The 23,363-nt window shown below is 43.1% G+C and overlaps 1 protein-coding gene across 4 annotated transcripts in view; it reads right to left on the reverse strand.

The window, feature by feature from the left end:
* The window catches only part of LOC138759418 (protein kinase C alpha type), a 286,911-nt gene that overhangs the window by 53,928 nt on the left and 209,620 nt on the right, over positions 1-23,363 (reverse strand). For all 4 annotated transcript variants that reach the window (XM_069929780.1, XM_069929782.1, XM_069929779.1 and 1 more), the window contains exons 8-9: positions 18,138-18,228; positions 1,006-1,137 (exon numbers count right to left, since the gene is read on the reverse strand). In XM_069929780.1, the coding sequence (XP_069785881.1) occupies positions 1,006-1,137; positions 18,138-18,228 (223 nt within the window). The remainder of the gene's footprint in view (positions 1-1,005; positions 1,138-18,137; positions 18,229-23,363) is intronic.

Raw genomic sequence — 23,363 nt, forward strand, 5'->3', positions numbered from 1 at the left:
TACAATTGGATATATGACCCCAGTTAAAACCATTGCTGTACTGAGAATTTTTTGCACTGTTGGAGATGCCATCCTTCACCTGACACATTAAATTAAGGCAATGTTGACTTTCTTGAATGAACAAGATTATTTGACCGTATTCCAGTATTTATTCCTCAACTACTGTTACCTCGGATATTTGGATCATTGTCGAGATGTTCTTTGTGGTATTTTGCTGTGTCCAAATTATCTGTCTCAATTCCCCTTAGAACAGACTATATTCTATAAATATAACTATAAAGGGACATGGGACTTGGGACGTCCTGAGACTTTGAAAGGCATTGTGTGATTGAAAGATCTTTCATGTCAAGTAAATACATGCAGGTAAAACAGAAAAAAATCTGGAGAGTATGCATCCAGCAGAAGAGTCTAAATATTTGTGATCAAGAACATCTGAAATCAGAAGTTGATCACTGTTAATAAATCAAACAGCATGCATTTTTGAAAAGTTTTGTAAAGTTTCAGTATTTACAAAACAGTACTAATCTATGAGTGTTACTTAATGTAAATATTACTTGGACTGAAGATCTTGAAGTTCCCTAATTAGCTTTATTTTGGTTTTGTCTTTCTTCTTTAACCTCTCCATTCCTAAAATTTATAACTATCCCATTAATGTATCCTATGAATAACTATGTCTGTGACTAACTTCGTTTTGGTATCTTACCCAATTTAAATAGTGAATGAACATTATTGACTTGATCTAAAGATCCTAAACTCTAAACCTCTTCCTGTCACTATTTTACGGTGTCTTTCTTTGATTCTTGTTTTTTTTCCCTGATGTTATTCCTGTGAAATGTTGGAACATTTTACTGTGTTAATGGTGTGACAAATGGAAGATATATGACCAGCAACTTCTTCAGGGACCTGTTGGTACTTTCTTCATCTTGGGCTAAAATTCTTCCCTATTTAACTCCACAAAGAAAACATCATCCTTTTGAATTGATATTCCCCCATGCACTTACAAACCTTGCCAAAACTTCCTTTGCCCAATACCATTAAGAAGTTGAAGTCTGCTATGTTCACATGGTCCAAATTATTTGATGGCGAACTTGGTTTCTTCTCAATCACCTTTTTACCAGCTGGACCAAGTTTGGCTTTCTATTGGGAAGATAAAGGAAGAAAACACTTTAATATTATTGGCTGGTTGAAAGCTTAATGCGTGGTCCTTGCATTGAGGCAAATGCATTAATAGATCTTGGTAATTCAAGCAATAGTTTCACAGATCTTCCACATTGCACATGGAATCCTTCTACCTTCTCCAGAGTTGTCTTTCCATATCAATAACAAAGCCTCAAGATGATTTTCTTCCTTCTCAGTTATCATGAAAGTCCAAATAAAAAGGCCCTCCAATATGTTGAAGTACAAGAGACCCCACACCTGATGAACTTGATCCTATCAAGAAGATACTAGGAATTTAGAGATCACTAAATACAAATGGGACCAAAAACCCTGCTTGATTTCCAAAACCTGAGTTATGGGGCATCAAGGCCAAAACTGTAAGAAGTTGTCACCTGGAAATCAACTGATTTACAAAGACCAGAATGTTGATCAGCACAGCTTAATACAACACAGAATGACAATTCTCCAAACATTTGGAATAAAAGTTTCCTTTCACAACACAGAATAAGAATAGTTCTGTGCAGGTGAAAATAATCTTAACCAAGAATAGAGCAATATTGCTTTCCATTTTCAAATCCCTTAGCATTCAACATGAAATTTAAATCCTGATTTTTAAATGGGATTTTTGTTCAGCATAAAAAAGCATGGTTGGAATGTAAAACTCTCCAAATATCAACAATAATGCAGTGCTTGATATTTGCACTAAAGTAATTTCTCAGCTCTGAAAGATTACAGTTCTTTCACTTAATCACAGAACAACTAATACCAACCTCATGTTTCATAAACTTTACTTTTTAAAGGGTTTGCTCTACAAAGTACACTGTTTGACCTGCTGAGTTTCTCCAGCATTGTGTCTTTACTTCAACCACACTGTCTGTGGACTTTTGTGTTTTAATTTCATCTCAAATAAGATTATACCTCCATAAGTGCTTGTAAATCCCATCTCTCAGGATCTTCTCCATCAGCTTGCCTATCACTGAAATAAGACTCACTGGTGTATAATTTTCAAGGTTATCTTCACTCCCTTTCTTGAAGAGAGTAACAACATTTTCTACCTTTGGTTGATATCTCTCTCTCTCTCTCTCTCTGGCTATTCATTCCATAGGATGATGATGGTTCCTTTCAGTCAGTTTGTAGGGTTAGATATGAGAATACCCTACTCCTCAGGAAGGAACAGCATGTGTGTGAATGAATTTAGGTGAATCGGGCTTGCACAGGTCCAGACCCACCCTCTTCACTTCCCAGGTCCTGTGGCATGGTGAGGTCAAAGATGGCTGGGGGAAGTTCTGTTGCAGTGAATGGCCAGACCAAACTTCAATGAAAGGGATGCCCTTTCTGCGCTTCACAGCACAAGTTTGCAAGATGGCCATTGACCCTACGAGAGGGCTCTTCGGCCCTTTGACAGGTCTTATTTTACATCCTGCGGGATGTCTACCCTCCCACCACTCCAGGCAAGTCTGCTGGGGGAGCCAGTTTAGATGCCGACCACCCAACCATGTGACAGAGAGTACTGGGTTACACGGTACCAGTAACACTCAGACGAGTGACCTGACCTCGTATCACACACGCACACACACATTTTACGTGCCCAGCAGCAATAGAAATTTACCAAGACAATGGTTACTCAAACAATAGTTCCTTTTAATTTTCTTTAAGCATAAAAACAGGATTAAACTTTTAACTTATTACTATTAAAGTATGTAATATGTATCTGTTCAGGGAAGTCCTTTGTTTCACAGTCTAATCTTATCTCTCACTCCTCCAAGTTCACTGGTATCAGGCAATTCTTATACTGTGAGTATTTAACATTAATGAATTTTCACCAGGCTCTGGTGCTTAAAGTTAAATGGTTACCACTCAGGTAAGTTCTTGTTGGTTTCAAAGAGCTCATTGGACATACACAAACTGATTTCCTCCAATCAGTCACTTCAGTGTCTTGCCAAAGAAACTTGCCCCATCATGGGTTTTCCAAATGATAACCTCTTCTTCCAGGTCACCACGGAGTTCCTCTTGTTTCCCTTATTTCAGGAGAAACACTCTAGCCAACCAATTCCTTTTGTAAGGACTACAGGGGTTTTGAACAGGCTGAACTCAAACTCACAACCTATCTTCAAAATTGGGTCTTTCAACAAACCTGCCATTTTGCAGCATCAACTGCTACTGTAGAATTGACCTTTCTCTCTCTCACTCACACAGAGAAGAATCCTTTTTCTTTTTTCCTCTCTCTGCTTGTAAAAATCCTCTCCAAGACTCCAAACCCAATCTTAGAGCCTGGACTTTATTGCCCATACAGCATTCTTCATTGCTTCTGCAAAGCCAACTGGAGCCTCAACGTCTAGCTTCAGCAAAGCTCTTACATTTTAAATGAGATGTATTTTGTGAAGTGTTACTCTGTTTGACGTCCTGCTTTGCGGAAACTGCCAAAATGTTTGGCCTGGAAGTCAGCCTGAAGAAAACTGAGGTCCTCCATCAGCCAGCTCCCCACCATGACTACCAGCCCCCCCACATCTCCATCGGGCACACAAAACTCAAAACGGTCAACCAGTTTACCTATCTCGGCTGCACCATTTCATCAGATGCAAGGATTGACAATGAGATAGACAACAGACTCGCCAAGGCAAATAGCGCCTTTGGAAGACTACACAAAAGAGTCTGGAAAAACAACCAACTGAAAAACCTCACAAAGATAAGCGTATACAGAGCCGTTGTCATACCCACACTCCTGTTCGGCTCCGAATCATGGGTCCTCTACCGGCACCACCTACGGCTCCTAGAACGCTTCCACCAGCGTTGTCTCCGATCCATCCTCAACATCCATTGGAGCGCTTTCATCCCTAACGTCGAAGTACTCGAGATGGCAGAGGTCGACAGCATCGAGTCCACGCTGCTGAAGATCCAGCTGCGCTGGATGGGTCACGTCTCCAGAATGGAGGACCATCACCTTCCCAAGATCGTGTTATATGGCGAGCTCTCCACTGGCCACCGTGACAGAGGTGCACCAAAGAAAAGGTACAAGGACTGCCTAAAAAAATCTCTTGGTGCCTGCCACATTGACCACCGCCAGTGGGCTGATAACGCCTCAAACCGTGCATCTTGGCGCCTCACAGTTTGGCGGGCAGCAACCTCCTTTGAAGAAGACCGCAGAGCCCACCTCACTGACAAAAGGCAAAGGAGGAAAAACCCAACACCCAACCCCAACCAACCAATTTTCCCCTGCAACCGCTGCAACCGTGTCTGCCTGTCCCGCATCAGACTTGTCAGCCACAAACGAGCCAGCAGCTGACGTGGACTTTTTACCCCCTCCATAAATCTTCGTCCGCGAAGCCAAGCCAAAGAAAAGAAAAAAGAAGACTCTGTTTGTGTAGTGACCTACACTAAACCTTCACAATCTTCTATTTTAAAAACATATTTATCCATATCTATTCTAATATAACCTGTAACATACTATACATTAAAAAAAAACACGCAAACAGACAGCAAAATCCCCATTATACAGAATTCAATCAACCAGAAATCCAACCAACAGGGGCGGGGAAAAATAATTGAGGAAATAAATAAATAAGTTTATATTGATAAGAATAAAAAGATAAATAAAAGTTTAGAATTATAAGAGAAAACTTTCTCTGAACAACGAGTAACCCCTTTGTGAAGATGGGAGCAAATATTCAGCCAGCGGAGCGCCCTGGTCATGCCCTGCCCACAGCAGCTGTTTGACTAAAGTCTCAAAAAAGTTGTTTGAATAAAATGGTGCCAACCAGTGTGGAGAGCCAGTGCTCATTTCAAAATTTTTTAATGATTCTTACAATAAAAAAATTGAACAATACAAATTATGAAGTGTGCTACAAAATCAGAGCAAAGAAGGTACAATAATGATCATAAGTACAAGTTCCAAAGCACTCAATATGCTAAAATAGTACATAACATAAAAGAAACACAAAAGAAAAAAATGAATTTCAAAACCCCTTCCCCTTAGCGAGGTTGAAGATTAACATTAATAAATCCAGGTGGCACAGTCTTAGAAAGGGACAACACAATGCCAAGATTCAAGTTTAACATTAAATCTTAAGATTATGGCAGTAGTCCAAGAATGAACCCCATATTATTTGAAATTTAATATTTGAGTTATTAACCACATCTATTTTTTAGAAATTTTAAACAAGACATAATATCTCTTAGCCATTGTGCATGTATAGGTGGGGTATTATCTTTCCATTTAATCAAAATTGCATGTCTGTCCATCAGTAAAATAAAAAATAAAATGTGGCATTGAATTGAAATTAGTAACTTCATCTTCTCGGAATGTTCCAAAAAGAGCAATTAAAGGGCTAGGTTACAATTGCCAATCATTTTGAAAAACTTCCTTCCAAAATTTTTCTAATCTAGGGTAGGTCCAAAACATACAAATTAAGGAAGCATTTAACACACCAGGGATTTATGTCTGAATAAAAAGAGACAATTTTAGTTTAGACATATGAGCTCTACAAACCATTTTAACTTGCAGTAAACAATGCTGTGCACAAAGGGATGTAGTGTTAATCAGTTTAAAAATAGAATTCCAAACCTCATGGACAGTGAAAGGTTCAAATCCTGTTCCCAGGCGCTTTTGATTCTAATTAACGGGGCTTGTCTTAAATCACCAATTTGTCGCAAATAAGAGATATTAAGCCTTTGAAAGGAAGTCGTCGTTCAAAAAATATATCAAGAATATTGGGCAACTCTTCCAAGTGTCTCCCTATCCATGCCTGGTAAGAATTTTATCTTTATTCATATTAGGTATATTAGTAAGGCTTTATCTGTAAACTTGGAGTAAATTATGATGGTGGCAGAGTTGGCATAGCGATGAGCACAACAGTGTTATAGCACCAGTAAGTTATGGGAATTACCTGATTAAAGTGAACTTTACATAATTAAATACTACAATGTTGATTTATTTTCAAATTACTTCACAATTTGCACTGTCTTTTTAACTGTGTCTTTTTAACTGTGTCTTTTTAACTGTGTCTTTTTAACTGTGTCTTTTTAACTGTGTCTTTTTAACTGTGTCTTTTTAACTGTGTCTTTTTAACTGTGTCTTTTTAACTGTGTCTTTTTAACTGTGTCTTTTTAACTGTGTCTTTTTAACTGTGTCTTTTTAACTGTGTCTTTTTAACTGTGTCTTTTTAACTGTGTCTTTTTAACTGTGTCTTTTTAACTGTGTCTTTTTAACTGTGATTTTTAACTGTGTCTTTTTAACTGTGTCTTTTTAACTGTGTCTTTTTAACTGTGTCTTTTTAACTGTGTCTTTTTAACTGTGTCTTTTTAACTGTGTCTTTTTAACTGTGTCTTTTTAACTGTGTCTTTTTAACTGTGTCTTTTTAACTGTGTCTTTTTAACTGTGTCTTTTTAACTGTGTCTTTTTAACTGTGTCTTTTTAACTGTCTTTTTAACTGTGTCTTTTTAACTGTGTCTTTTTAACTGTGTCTTTTTAACTGTGTCTTTTTAACTGTGTCTTTTTAACTGTGTCTTTTTAATGTAGGTGTATTAGACATTGTAACAGTGTGTCTCAGTCAATCGCTAAATTCTCATTTCTGTCACTGGCGATCCCTGTAGGTGCTGGATGATAGAAATTCTACTGTATTCTCCATATGAAGCCTTGCCACATCTTTATAGCAACAGGACAAATTGTGACTTGCTGTGTGTTAACAACTGTAAGATCAGAATCAGGATGAACAAGTCATGAAATTTGGTGTTTTTCGGCACCATCATATAGTGCAAACATTTATATTATAAACCATCTTATGATATTACAAAAAAATTAAAAATAATAACAATAATAATGAATGAAAGTAAGGCAGTTCATTGATTATTCAGGAATCTGATGGAACCAGGGAAGAAGCTGACCTTGTGCCGTTAAGTGCTTGTCTTTAGGCTCCTGTATCTTTTCCCCGATGGTAGCAGACTGAAGAGGACAAGGCCAAGGTGGTAGGGTCTTTGAGGATAGAGGTGGGTTTTTTAAGACACAGCCTCATGTAGACATCCTCGATGGAGTGAAGTCAGGTGCCTGTGATGCACAGGCCGAGTTAACAACCCTCTGGGGTTTTTTTTAAAAAGTTTTATTTATAAATTTTCAAACTCAGTTTTCAGTAATCAATCACAAATTACTGTTATCCTGTGGCAGCTCACCACAAGACAGGCGAATTGACACCGCTTGTAAGCCACGTGGCGGGGCAGCCGACCAAAATGGCGCAGTCGGGGGATTCCCTTCCTTCCATCACGAGGCTCAGAAACTCGGGTTGGGGGAACCACGTGACACCCGGGTGACGTCAGCGCTCTCCAGCACGGTTCTCAGCCAGGTCTGGGCTGGGAGTATAAGTGCAGCCCAGCAGCCTGCAATAAACTAGTCTGCTCACTGAGCTCAACCCGTCTGGTTGTGTGTGTTATTGCAGGAGCAGAGTAGTCGCCTCTACAATTGGTGACCCCGACTGGTTCAAACATCTTTGAACACATCATGAGCGAGCCTGGGATCAGCGCTATAGCCGTAAAACTGCCTGAATTCTGGGTTCAGGAGCCGAAGACCTGGTTTGGCCATGCGGAGGCCCAGTTTCACCTCCACCAGATTTCGTCCGACATGACCAAATTTAATCATGTGGTCGCTGTCCTGAACCAGGCCACCGCCAGACGCGTACTGCACCTTCTTCAGCACCCACCCGCCGAGGACAAATATGAGACCATCAAGCAGGTGCTTACCGGATCCCTCGGACTATCCAGACACCAGCATGCCGCTTGGATGCTGCACCTTGACGCCCTGGGGGACAGGTCTCCAATGGAGCTGATGGACGAGATGCTCACGCTCATGGGTGAGCACACCAACTGCCCATTCTTCGAGCACATCTTCCTTGACCGTATGCCCGGGGACTTCCAGGCAGTGCTGGTCCAGAAGAGCTTCACCGCCCTGAGGAAGGTTGCCCAGAAGGCCCAAGAGCTATGGCTCGCACGATTCTTGGAAGGCTCAGTGGTCCAGCAGGTCACGAGGCATGGGCACGACCAGGCCAAGCCCGCCCCAAGCGCTGTGGTAGAGCACCCGGCCCCTGCAGCGGTTCCCAAGAGCATAACCAAGGCCGCAGCATCCGCTTCAGGCCTCTGCTTCTACCACCAGCGCTGGGGAGCCAAGGCTTGGAAGTGTCGTCAGCCCTGCTCGTTCCAGGGAAACAACCAGGCCAGCCGCTGTTAATGGCTGCGGCGGCTTGCCAAGGACACAGCCTCCTCTACCTGGGGAATTCAGTCAGCGGCCAGCGGTTCCTCGTTGACACTGGATCCCAGATCAGCGTCATCCCGACCACAGCCGTCAAGTCCAGGAACCAACCTCGTGGACCTCCCCTCTGTGCAGCCAACGCAACGGCAATCCAGACGTACGGAAACAAGACAGTCCACTTCCAGATCAGCCAACGGAATTTCGCGTGGAGGTTCACTGTCTCATCCCTGGGTGCCATCCTGGGTGCAGACTTCCTCCTCGTACACTGGCTTCTGGTGGACATTCGAGGTAGGTGCCTGGTGGACGTCCGTACCTTCCAGGCCATTCGTCTCCCACTCGGAGCAACCGCAGATTGCTACGATCAGCACACCCAGAGACGAGTTCCAGCAGATTCTGGACAAGTACCCAACACTCCTCAAGCCACAGCGGAGAACTCCACTGCCTCACCATGCCACGGGGTGTTCCACCACATCCCCACCCAAGGTCCACCAGTTCATGCCAAGGCACGCCGGCCCCTGCCTGACAAGCTCCAGGTAGCGAAGGAAGAGTTTTCGCACCTGTTGGAGCTGGGGATCATTTGGTGGTCTGACAGCCCGTGGGCCTCGCCGCTCCACCTGGTCCCAAAAGCCTCCAGTGGCTGGCGTCCCTGCGGAGACTATTGATGGCTCAACAAGTCAACCATTCCTGAAGGTTACCCCTTCCCTCACATCCAAGACTTTACGGCCAACCTGCACGGTGCGAGGGTCTTCTCCAAGGTTGACCTGGTGCACAGATATCACCAGATATCGGTGCACACTGAGATCATACCCAAGACAGCCATAATCACCCCCTTTGGCTTGTTCGAATTCCTACACATGCCGTTCGGGCTCAAGAACTCCACTCAGACCTTCCAGTGCCTCATAGACTCTGTGGGCAGGGACTTGGATTTCGTCTTTATTTATTTGGACAACATCCTCGTCACCAGCAAGGACCAGGCGCAAAACAAGGCCCACCTACATGCCCTTTTCTCCCGGCTGGCTGACTTCGGCCTTACCATCAACCCGGCCAAGTGCCAGTTCGGGAGAGAGTCCAAGCAGTTCCTGGGCCATACCATCACGACCGAAGGAGCCACGCCTGCCGCTGCAAATGTCGCCACTATCAAGGAGTTCCCACGCCTGGATAGCCTCAAGGGGCTGCAGGAGTTTGTGGGTATGGTCAACAATTACAACCGCTTCATCCCGGGAGCTGCGCACATCATGTAGCTGCTGTTCACTTTCATCATAGCCAAACACAAGACACTCGCTTGGAACCCAGAAGCCTGCACCACATTCAAGGCCACCAAGGATGCCCTCGCAGAGGCTGCCATGTTCGCCCACCCGCACATGGCACTCTCTGTGGATGCCTCTGCCACAGCCGTTGGTGCCGTCCTGGAGCAGCAGGTGAATGGACAATGGAAGCCGCTGGCATTCTTCAGCCGCCTGCTTCACCTGCAAGAACGCAAGTATAGTTCCTTCAACCGCGAGTTACTGGGCATATACCCGGCGGTGTGGCATTTCCACTATTTTTTGGAGGGGAGGACTTTTACCATTTTCACCAATCACAAACTGCTCACCCAGGCGCTCGCAATGGCAAAGGATCCCTGGTCATCCCGCCAGCAGTGTCACCTATCCTTTGCATCGGAGTTTACCACCGACATTCAGCACAAGGCGGGGAAGGACAATGTGGTTGCCAATGCACTCTCGCGACCGGCCATCTGCGTGCTGACGCCAGGCCTCGACTTTGACCAGTTCGCCTGGGACCAGGAATCTGATGAGATGAGGGCCTTCAAGACAGCCATTAACGGCCTGCAGTTCTGAGACCTCCCAACTCCGAGCGGTGAAGGCACCATCCTGTGCGATATCTCCTTGGGCACCCCTCGGCCAGTGGTTCCCCAGCAGTGGTGCAGGCAGGTCTTCCGTCACATCCGCAACCTTTCACATCTGTCCATCATGTCCACGGTCTGGATGGTGGCAGAACGGTTCGTATGGCATGGGCTGCAGAAGCAGATCGCGGGCTGGGCCAGAACTAGCACCCATTGCGAGACATCCAAGATGCACAGGCACACCAGGGTGCTCGTTCAAGCACGTCCGGGAACGGTTCAGTCACATACACATGGACATCGTCGGGCCCTTACCCATTTCCCGGGGCAACCGTTACCTGTTTACGGTGGTGGATTGCACCACTTGCTGGCCCGAAGTGATCCCGATGCCAGACGCCTCCACCGACTCCTGCTCCCGAGCACTGTTGCATGGTTGGGTCACTCAGTTCGATGTCCCGGGTCACCTCACCAGCGATCGGGGTGCCCAGTTCACATCTGCACTCTGGGCACAGCTCGCCAACAGGTTGGAGATCCAGCACACCGCCCCATGGCCTACCACCCACAGGCCAATGGACTGGTCAAACGTCTGCACTGCCACTTAAGTCGGCGCCCCAATTGGGAGGATGAACTGCCTTTGGTGCTCCCAAGGAAGATCTGCAGACGCCATCACCTGAGCTGGTCTACACTGCGCTGCTGGCACTACCAGGTGAGTTCGTCAACGCAGCAGTCGCACGAACTACTTCCTCACCTCAGGCCATGCTTGGACTTGTTCAAAACCCCACCGCCACCCAGGCTTGGCACCTGCTCATCCCATGTTTCTGGCGAACTGCTTTCCATGGAGTACATTTTCGTTTGGTGGGGCCTGACTGCAGCACCTCTGCAGTGACCGTACAAGGAGCTGTAGAAGGTTGTACAGTGTTCCGGCTTGATGTTCACGCTGGACATTGGCAGCAGGCGGGAGCTGTTTACCATGGACAGGCTGAAGCCAACGCACCTCGTTCCTACTGAGCCCATGGTCGTTGCCCAGCCCAAGAAGCAAGGTCGCCCGACGAAAAAGGACATTGGCACCGGTTCTGGGGAGGGGCTATGTGGCAGCTCAACACAAGGCAGGTGAACTGGCCCCACTTGTAAGCCACGCGGTGGGGCAGCCGGCCAAAATGGGGGGGGGGTGTTTCCCTTCCTTCTAGCATGGGGCTCAGAAACCCACGCTGGGGGACCACATGACGCCCAGGTGACGTCAGCGCCCTCCAGCGCGGTTCTCAGCCAGGTCTGGGCTGGGAGTACAAGTGCAGCCCAACAGTCTGCAATAAACTAGTCTGCTCACTGAGCTCAACCCATCTTGTGTGTGTTATTGAGGGAGCAGTGTAGCCACTGCTACAATCCATTATATTCAAAATTCACTGTTGAGTCTGAGCCATTTTTCCCCCTCGTCACACTCAACAGATCACAGTTACACACAACATTCTACACACTCACAACAAAGGTAGAGAACACATCAGGGATTTGTCACAGCCCAGCAGCCAGCACCCAGGCTGTTACTCCTTTTGTTGGATAGATGGGGAAGGTCCACACTATAACTGTGCTCCTATGAAATTTAAATATGGTTGCCAAATTTTTAGGAAGATGTTATATGTTTTCCTTAAATTATAGGTAATTTTCTCTAGGGAACACAGCTTTGCATTTCTGTATTCCAAGTGGGAGTCGGATTTCCAGGTAACCGCTATGTACATCATGACAAATTGGACTTGGAATTTGGACAGCTTCATCTTAAGTCTTATGTCCATCATATTTCTCAATAGGAACAGCTCTGGGTCTGAATTCTTAACCTATAATTTTTTCTAGGGCTTAGCCTAGTTCCACCCAAAAGGGTCTCACCTTGGTAAATGTCCAGGTTGCCCTCTGGAGTTTATTCTTGTCTTGAGAGTTAGTGCCTCCATACTAGGTAGTGATGCAACCAGCCAGAATGCTGTCCACAGTAGAAGTTTACAAGAGTCTTCGGTGACATACCAAATCTCTTCAGACACCTCACAAAGTATCGCCATGGCGAGCCTTCTTTGTGATTGCATTGATGTGGAGGCTCCAGGACAAATCCTTGGAGATGTTGACACCCATGAATTTGAAGGTCTAGACTCTCTCCACTACTGAGCCCTTGATGAGGACTAGGTTGTGTTCCCCTGACTTCCTCCTGAAGTCCACATTGATCTCATTGATTTTGCTGAGGTTGAGCACAAGTTTGCTGTTGTTTCATGATTCAAAGCCTGGCTACACAGTCATGGGTATATAACAAGTAGAGCGGTGGGCTAAGCATACATCCTTGGGGTGTGCCTGTGTGGATGATCAGTGAGGAGGAGACATAGAAATAAAACTGTTTCATCTTTGTTCTTCTATTTACTATTTCAGTCAAGGATATAAATCAAATGCTCTATATATCATTCATAGAAATCAAGTTTTCAAGCTAATAGTGTCGGTCAGATTTAACCTTGGTTGCATGCTGCCATCTGGTGGTTACTGCTGTCATGTGGACACCTCACTGACAAAACACAAAGGAGGAAAAACCCAACACCCAACCCCAACCAACCAATTTTCCCTTGCAACCGCTGCAACCGTGTCTGCCTGTCCCGCATCGGACTTGTCAGCCACAAACGAGCCTGCAGCTGATGTGGACATTTACCACCTCCATAAATCTTCGTCCGCGAAGCCAAGCCAAAGAAGGACACCTTACCACTTGCTGTCAACTGGAGAACACAGTTGTCCCTTGATATTGGGAAATGTGCTTGGGTGAAATTCAATGAAGTATCAGGACAACATAATCTAGTTTGGCCCCTTTTGTATCTGTTTTTTCCATCAAAATTGACTGCTAATATAATCCTCAATACTTAGCAAAATAAACAATGTAGGTTCCACACTGGGGGAAGTGGCATCATGTCACTGCACAAGGCACAGTGGTGGGCAGGGTAATAATAACAATGTTACTCAGCTCAATGAAGAATTCAAAATTAAACCCTAATATCGTATAGTGTCAAACAATTCTCACAATAATGCAAAGTTGAATCCGTTTATTGCCTCGAGTTACAGGGACAAGCTTCAGTCTTCTTAGATCATTAATGCATTATACATAGGAGCATAAATAGGACATTCAGCTCATCAAGTATTCCCTGCCATTCAATCGTGAGCTGATTCTTTTCCCACTCAGCCCCATTACCTGGCCTCCCCACCTTTGATGCCCGAGCTAATCAAGAACCTATCAATTTCTGCCTTAAGTACACCCAATGATCTGGCCTCCACATCCACCTGTGGCAACAAATTCCACAGATTGCCACCTTCTGACTAAAGAAATTCCTCTGCATCTCTGTTCTAAGTGGATGCTCTTCAATCCTAACATTGTGCCCTCTTGTCGTAGACTCTCCTGCCATGGGAAAAAGCCTTTCTACATCAACACTGTCCATGCCTTTCAACATTCAAAATTTTTCAATGAGATTTCACCTCCCCCCCCCCCTCCCCCACCCCCCACCGATTGACCTCATTTCCAATGAGTACAGGCCAAGAGATGTCAAACACTTCTTATATGGTAACCCTTTCATTCAGATACAACCTTGAGATTATTTTTCCTGCAAGCCAGACAGAATTACCACTTATTGGTATTGCAAAAAAAAAAGTGTAGACATGTGAACAAATAAATAAATGATTCCTGGAATCATCCTAGCGAACCTCCTCTGAACCCTCTCCAATGTCAGCACAGTCTTCTGACAATTCAGTGTAATAGTTGAATGCTCCTGATACTTCAACCCCAGACTTAGGCATCAGTTTTTCCTACTTCAGTGTTAGTGTCTAGACTGGAAAGCTCCTGCCTGATGGAATTCTCACCTTAAATCTCCTTGCCTCTTTCTTCTTCTTTAAGATGATATTTAAATCTTACTACTTTGAAATCAGCTTTTGCACAACTGCAACTAAGTACATTTCACAATCTTAAAGGCACTTTATAAATGAAATTTGGCAGAGATCTAGTCTTTGGTGCAGATATTAGACTGAACCTATTTACCTGTGTAATGCACATCGAAAGAACCAAAGACTTGTTGATCCAAACCAAGGCTTTTATTAACTAAAAGACTGGAGCATATCACAAGTAGGTCGACCAGTCCAGAATGACCTGGTCTGGCTAGGAGCAATCCTTTAAACCTGCCAGTAGGTGTGGCTACACTCTCAGCCAATCACAGTCATCCTACACTACCATCTGTACATATACACATTGGTGATAGAATCTGTACTATCACAACCTGCTCAGTTAAAAGATCCAGTGATGTCATTGCAATCGTAGACAGTGCTGGTGCTTTTGTCAACCATAATTCCTCAATTGAGAAGCAGTTTAGCTGGCTGCTCTGTTGTTTGCGGGAGCTTGTTGAGGTGAGATATATAACCATGACTGTCCACATAAGAGAAGTAATTGTATGTCAGAAGTAATTCAGAGGCCGAGAAGCGCTTTGGCTGCTGAGGATGTGTCTGGGGATAATAAATATTTTCACTACAAGTACAGACAAATTTGCAGAAAGAGAGCACTGTGTCTATACTCAAGACCTGTAACTAGCATGCGACTTGGAAGGATTCTTGTCCCCTTCACATGGCTGGAGCCATTTGGAGCCATTCTCCTGGGTTTCCAAAAAGAGGTAGAGTGTGAAATGGAGCACTTGTCCTTTTACTCTTTTTCCCTTCAACCATCCAGGGACCAAAATAGCTTGAAGCAGTGATTCATTGCATTCAGAGCTCACAATGTGGCCTCTTCTACAAGAGAAACCAATCTCAAATTGGCACTTCTTTGCTGAAACTGAACTTGCTAGTGTTTCACTTGAACTTTTCACCTGCTCACACCTGTGTGTACCCTGCCCCTGCAAGCCTACCTATTGAGCATTTCTTTAAGATCTGTATTATTCCATGTCTTCTCTCTCTCTGTTCCTGTTTCATAGCTTTTATATTTCTTTGTTCATATTGTAACAGGTGACTTCAGCCGCAGCTCAACCTCACAACAAACCTGACCTCGTGTTATCACCGTTTCTCCCTTTGCACCCCTCCATCAGCCTTCTCTGCAACTTAATATTAACTTGTTTTCTCTCTTTTCCAGTACCTTCATCAGAAATATTAAACAACTCATTTTCTGCAGATATTACCTGACCTGCTGAATGTTTCCACTGATTCTGTTTTTATTTTAGATTTCCAGCATTTTGAGTTTTTTTCCATGTCAGCTAGTGTTGTGCTACATCTTGAATGTTTTTAGCATTTTCCAGAGAATTTTCTGCACAAGAATCATCAGGCCTTTCAACATTCAAAATGATTCTATGAGGTCCCCTTCATTCTTCTGAACTCCAAAGGGTACAGTCCAAAAGCCAACAAACGTTCCTCATATGCTAGTCCCTTTATTACAGAAATAATTTGTAAGTCTCTCCGTAACCCTTTCACAGAATACCAGCACATTCTTCCTTAAATAAGGAGCTCAAAACTGTATCCCACGCTCCAAGTGAGGTTTCACTAGGGCTTTATAAAGCTTCACCATCACATCCCTGCTTTTGTATCCTATTCTTCTAAATATGAATGGCAACATTGCATTTGCCTTCTTCAACACTAACTCAACCTGAAGATTAACCTATAGGGTATCCTGGACGAGGACTCCCAAGTCCCTTTGCCACTCTGAATTTTTTTTAAACTTTATTTAATATTTTCCAAACAAAAACTTTTACAAAATCCATAATATAAAAATTAAAACTACAACTATCCCACCCCCTCCCCTTCCCCTTAGATGATCCACATCTAAAACACAACTCTGAATTACTAAATCCATATTTTCTCAATTTTTCAGGGGTTAAATATAACTGATGCAAAAAATTATAATTAATCATACTGTATCTTACATTAAACAATTTACTCACACCCTCAAAAGACATAATCTCCCAGTCGCCCTGATCGATATCACAAATTAAATAATTTTCCCATTTAATCCTGGATTTATCTAAATTTATTTTATCCATAGTATCTTGTAACAGCGGATACATCTCTGAAATAAAACCCTTATCCGAAAATTGAGAAATCATAAACTCAAATTTCGTTATCTTTGGAATTTTCATTTCTCTTCCAAAATTTTATTTCACTAACGCTCTGATTATAAACAAAGAATTCCCTGAAATCCCAAATTTCTCTCTAAGTTGGTTAAATGATAAAAGTTTATCCTCTTCAAAACAATCCTGCAATAACTTTATTCCTTTGATCTGCCAATTTCTTAAAAATGTATTATTCCATGTAAAAGGAATTAATTTATTTTGATATATTGGGGCCTGAACCAATATTTTACCTTTTGAACCTATTAATAAGTTCCTTTTAATTCAAATCCCTAATAAGTGTTTCAAAACCGGTACATTATATCTTTGTAATAAAACAGAATTCCATTTGAAAATAAATTGATGTGGACAAGGTTCAATTCTACCTTGGCCCAACTAGGGGGACATGAAACATCTAACATACAATTAATAAATCTTAATTGAGCTGCCTCATAATAATTTTGAAAATGGGGTCATTGCAAACCTCCCAAGGCGTACTTCCAAGTCAATTTATGCATCGCTACTCCACACTGAATTTTGAATCATATCCCCATCTAAATAATTGTCTGTCCTTTTATTCCTTCAACTATAGTGCATGACCATGCAGTTTCAAATATTGTATTTCATTTTCCACTTCTGCCTATTCTCCTAATCTATCCGTTCTCCCTTAGCCTCTCCTTTTCTCTCCTCTCTACTCGACCCTCCACCTATCTTTGTATCATTTATTCCACAATCCAAATCATTAACAGACAACATTAAAAAGTGGACCTAACACTGACCCCTGTGGCACACCACTGCTTGTCAACCAGAATAGGATCCCTTTTTTCCGACTCTCTAGTTTCTGCCGATTAGCCAATGCACTTCGCATGCTAGTATCTTTCCTGTAATTCAATGGTCTCTCATTTTGTGAAGCCGCCTCATGTGCAGCACCTTGTCAAAGGTGTTTTGAACATCTAAATATACAAGATCCACTGCATGTCCTTTGTCTAGCCTGCTTGTTGTTTCCTCAAAAAAGTTCTGCAGTAGGTTTATCAGGCAAGATTTTCCCTTCAGGAAACCATGCTGACTTTGGCCTATCTGGTCATATACCTCCAAGAACTCTGTAACCTCATCCTTGACCATCAATTCCAACTCATTTTAAGCTAACAGGTTTATAATTTCCTTTCTGCTGTCTCCCTCCCTTTTTTAAATAACGAGTGACCTTTACAATTTTCCAGTCCTCAGCAACCATGCCAGAATCTACTGATTTTTGGAAGATCGTTACTCATGCCTCCACAATCTTTTTGGCTACTTCTTTCAGGACCCAAGGGTCCATTCCATCTGGTCAGGGGGACTTAACTACCCTTAGATAATACAGCAATATTTGCATCTGCTGCTACTGGATTTTTCAATGAAGATCCCAACGTTCAGTGAATTCACAGGTTCTAAAGTCTATCTGCAAAGTGAAGAAAGTCTGTGCATGATCCTGCTTAATGTAGGGTGACTGAAGTCTCATTGTAAGTGACAAGTGAGTCCAAAATGACTGGAGATGAGGCTCTACTCATATACATTAATACACACACATATGGATTCAGATGTTGTTGTATACACACACACCTGTTGGTACACCTGTTGGTACACATATATGTTTGGGCACATACGCTGGGGCTCACTGGTTCTTGCGCTCCCTCCCTCACTCATTCATCTATGATTTCCCCACCCAAAAATGGATATAATCATTGAGTTCTTGTTATTTGAAAAATACTTGACAGATTTAAATACAAACCAAGGATGCCATGAAGCTCATTAAATAATGGGTGATGGAAAGGAACCTACAGTTAGTAGCTCTCACCTCAAATTTTTGGTGAAGTTCAGAATCGCCGCCATCCTCCATAATAGGAACATTGTAGTATTCTCCTTCTTCTTGGCTTAGTAGCTTGAACCTGTGGGAGTAACATGGAGGGCAAGATTATAGTGGTCACTTAAAATACTTGAGGAGACTGGACGGATGACAGTCAAAAGATCAAATGATGAGGGAATATTAACAAGGATGGAGAAGCAGTGACCAACAAACAGAAAATGAGAGTTACAAAGAAAAGAGTGGATAGTGATGTACAGTCAAGTTAAACAGAAAGCTCTGCAGACAATGTGATTGTGAATGCAATGTGCTGGGGAAACTCAGCAGATTATGCTCTCCTGTACAAGGAAGTAAAGGTATATAACCAACATTTCAGGCTGGAGCCCTTCATCAAGTTATGAGCAAAAAGCAGGCAGATGCTGGAATAAAAATGATAGGTGAGGAGCACAGGCCAACAGGTCAGAGATGGCTATGGCTGGGGGGGAGGGGGGGGTGGTGATGTTAATATCATCTGATTGGAGAATCCCTAGACAGGATATTAGTGTTATTCCTCCAGTTTGCAGGTGGCCTTGGTTTGGCAGCGCATGAGACCAGGGACAGACATGTCAGTGTGGGAATGGGGTGTGGAATTGAAATGGGCAGCCAGTGGGAGGTATCTCTGACATAGAGGAGGCCACAACGACAGCAGCACTGGATGCAGTAGATGATGCCTGGAGATTCACAAGTGAAGTGTTGCTTAACTTGGAAGGACTGTTTGGGGCCGTCAATTGCAGTGGAGGCCAGCAATGGCATAAAATTGAAATCCAAACTGACCAGAGCTAACCTGAGCACAAGGACCTGAATTTATTTCCATGCTGACTCCACCCACACCACCATATGTAGTCAGATCCAGGTAAGGTGACTCAGACCTTACAATGGACTGATCATTTAGAAATGGGAAACTCTATGTGCTCCCAGCAATCTCCCAGCCATCAGGTACATGTTATTAAGGCTGTGCATTTATTTATAAAGAGCTCAGCTAAGCCAACCTGAACTCAGCCCAAAGACTTGATTTTGTTATTCATAGTTTGGTCCCATCAGGCTTGAAATAAAGACCAAGTGGAACTGGATTTGGGCAGGGAGATCAACAAGAATGAACATGAGGAGGCATGCCACGGGGATTGGTGCTTGGTCCACTATTTATTATCCATGTTGATGACATTGAAGTTTGACAGTTAGCGTGTTTGTAGAAGACACTAAAATTGGACTACATTGGACAGTAAAGAAAGTTGTACAAGATATAATCTTAGATGAACTGGCAAAATGAATCAAGGAGTGGTAGGCGGAATTTAACTTGGACAAATGCAAGGTTTTGCACATTGGTCGGTTAAACCAAGGCAGGACTTGTACTGTGAATGTTAGGGCCTTGAGAGTGTTGTAGAACAAAGTGAATTGGAGTTCAGTTCCATGAAAGGGGCAAGGATAACCATTTCAGTTACTCACCTGTGCGGAAGATGTCATTATGATGTAAAGGATGCAGGAAAGAATTATGAGAATAACACCAGAATTGGTAGGCCTAAATGGTCAGTTGAAGCTAGGATCTTTTTCTGTGGGAGGCTAAGGGACTTTATAGAGGTTTATAAAATCATGGAGCATAGATAAATAGTCATCAACTTTTTCTCACGTTTGGGGAATCTACAACTAGAGGGGGCATAGATTTAATGTTGGAGGGCAAACACAAAAGTGATGAGCATCTTTTTCACACAGTTAATGGTGGGTATGTGGAACAAGCTCCCAGAGGAAATCTTAAATTCATGGATAATTATAAAATTTAAACGACATTTTAACAGGTACATGGATAGGAAAGGAAAGGTTTATAGATATATGGGCATGGACAATTTGGGCCAAAGGGCCTGTTTCTGTGCTGTAAAACCCAATGACTATGAGGGATTATAGGGTGGAAGAATTTGGGGAAATGTTTTCCACACTTAAAATCCTGGGATATGCAGATGCACAGAGTGAAAATAAACATCCAGTGAAGATTCAGTAAAACTCCAGATTGTTCAATTTTGGGAACATAGAATTGGGAGATAGTCATTCAATCCCTTCACCTGATCTACCAATTAATTAGTTTGTGACTAATACTAACCAGAATGTACCTTCCTTGATCCATAAGTATGCCTTATTATCCAACAAAACCTAAATCTCAGTTTTGACATTGTTACAGAGGTCAACACAGAGTTCCTTTTTGTTTCTCTTATTTCAAGTGAAACATTAAGCAGCCAGTCCTTTCCTCTTGTATGAACCACAAGGGCTTTGACCAGGCTGAACTAAGCACTCACAACTCGTCTTCCAAATGGGGTTTTTTCCACAAGCTTGCCAGCTTGACCTGTTCCCAGTCCCAGCTCTTGCTGTTGACTGTAAAACTGCAAAAATGATCTCTCTCTCTCACACACACACAGAGAAAAGCCTGTTTGACTCCCTCTCTGCTTGGAAAAACAACATGACCCTTTTAGAATAGCAGGCACCACTCAGACAGACTGCGGCTCCAAACCTTATCCTCTGAGTTCTTTCATCTGTTGCTGTTCAAAACAATCCATTAGTGAAGTCTCTATAAGCACTCCCCACAATTTTTACAAAACCATTCGGAGCTGACCTGTCTAGCATGAGCAGAGCTCCAGTATTTTAAATGAGATCTGTTTTGAAGTGTTTGTATGTGACCTTCACCAAAATAAAACCTGCCACACTTCGTCTCCCAAAATCATATTTACATACAATGTAAAACATAACATATTCCGTCACAACATGAATTGACCTCCAGCCTCACAGCTTTCTGGAATGAGAGAGTTTGAAATTCTTACCATTTGTTGCCTGAGATGGGTGCCCTGACTTTACACTTGAACCAAAGTGGAGCTCCGATTTAAAGTCTACATACCCTTGTTCTGGTCTCCTCCATCAGTGTAAGTAGCTTCCCTTTATCTGCTCCAACAATACATTTCAATCATCTTGAAGTCAATCAGCCTTTAATCCTCTAGAGCAGCCATTCACAATGGGGGCCACAGGACATTTAAGGGGGCCATGGAGTGAAATCAAATATATGTATGGTTTTTATATAATCTGTAGGAGAGAAGTACGGAAGAAACCAAATAAACTTGACTGCTTCACAGGGAAGGGAGGCCATAAAGTTTGAGAAAAGCTCTAAAGTCTGCAGACACCGTAATTGAAATAAAAAGACCATGCTGGAGAAACAAGATACTTTTCGTAAACCAACCAGAGCTCTCAAACATCACTTCCCGAATGGTCAGTGATGCTGAGGAAGGAGTAGGAGGGAAAAACTGGATATCCAGGAAAAAGAGTGAATTTGAGGGAAAAACAGGCCAAAAATTACACAAAAATTTTAAGAAATAGATTGCCTTAAAAGAAATCTCGACTTCATTACCCCACGAGGATCTGAGAGACAGCCTCGTGGCAGGGAAGATGGCAGAGCCTGCCCAATGTATCCAGAGGCAGGGGGGAAAAAGCCAGAGTTGTGACCCACCCATCACGTGGAAGGGCCATCTGAATCGCCTGCCCAAGACCCCAAAAGCATTGGACCACGCACACTAACAGGCTCGGGAAAGAGTGCAGATGCCAGCGTTACGGGGTGAGCCCTGCGTGTGGAGGGAGAGAATGTGGAAAGCAACATTGGGACCAGCAACAGGGCGAAGGGAGCCACGGGAGATGACGATCCTGAACCAAAAGACCGAGAGGGACAGGGAAAAGGTGCAGGCAGCACCGCAAAAGTGACCTACCTGCAGAGTGGGGTGAACCTCGTGGGCAGCGGTGGGAATGCAGCGACGACGCAGGTAACTTCGAGCCAGCTGTGGGGCATCGGGAAGCAGCAGCATGGGGAGCAACGTGGAGGAGGAGGATGACCTGACGCTACTGACAAAGAAAAGCAGGACTGAAAGAAAGAAGGTCTAGAACCTTTCATGAGAGATATTAAATGAATGATGGAAGCTGTGGAGGAGGCAAAATAAAGAAAGTTTTAAAAGAATTATCAAAGGAAATGGGAGAAAGTAAGAGAGCTGTGGAAGAATTATCAAGAAAGGGTGGAAGATAACAGAAAGACTGGAAAGAGATAGAGATGCCTGGATAATGGAGAAAGAAAAAAATATGGGAAAGATTAGATGCACTAGAAAATTTGAGCAAAATAAATAATATAAAAATAGTAGGAGTAAAAGAGCAGGTAGAAGGAAGAGACCAATAACATTTTTTTAGGAATTGGATCTCGGATATATTGAGGAAAGAGAGAATGGGGGTGGGGTCTACAGATAGAGGGGGCTCGTCGATCCCCTCTTTCAAAACCAGGTCCAGAACAGATACCTCGCTCTGTCTTGATTAGGCTTACGAAATATCAGGACATAGAAAAGATACGGTGTGCAGCAGCTTTCGGGGATAGAAAGGGGTGGGGTCCTGCAGAATTTGAAAATACTATTGGCCAGTTCAATCGAGGTTTCTCTTTTACCCAAATTTAACTATGGCGGTCTTAAAAAAGCGCAAAGCATTTGACTCAGTTTTTAAAATGTCCTAAGAAACAAGGTCTATCTTATTGTACCCTGCAACCCTGAAGGTATGGAAGAGTTAAATCTGGTGGACACCTGAGGCAGAGAGATTACTCCTGCTACTTGAAACAACATCATTCTTATACCAGAATTGACTTGTCTCTAGCCTCGGCCCAGCTAGAGGGCAGAATTGTAGAAACTGAGTACACGGCAAAGGTATTATCAGATCATTCGCCTTCAACTATTGACATTAACTATTGTCATGCCAGAGAAACAAGCTACAACATAGAGGTGATGCCTTAATCTATTGCAATTGAAAAAGCCAGAATTTTGTCATTTTATTAAAGCTCAATAGAAATATTTTGTGAGGCAAACTGTACCTCCACTGCCAACAAATTTCTGTTATGGAATATATTAAAAGCTTATCTGAGAGGAACAACTAAAGGCATTAAAAATGAGTATATGAGAGAGGTCAATGTATTGGAAAAGGAGTATCAAAAATCAGGCTCTGAGAAAGAATACAGAACGTTAATAAATAAAAAGCTCAAGTACAATACCATGCAAACATTTAAAATGGAAAAAGTGATACTGAGATCCAAACAAAGGTAATACGAGCTAGGTGAAATCACCCATAAGGTATTGTTTTGGCAGTTGAGGGCGGAGGAAACTGCAAGGACAATTAATGAAATACAAAAAG

This window comes from Narcine bancroftii, chromosome 3 (genome assembly GCF_036971445.1).
Source record: "Narcine bancroftii isolate sNarBan1 chromosome 3, sNarBan1.hap1, whole genome shotgun sequence".
Taxonomy (NCBI): Eukaryota; Metazoa; Chordata; class Chondrichthyes; order Torpediniformes; family Narcinidae; genus Narcine; species Narcine bancroftii.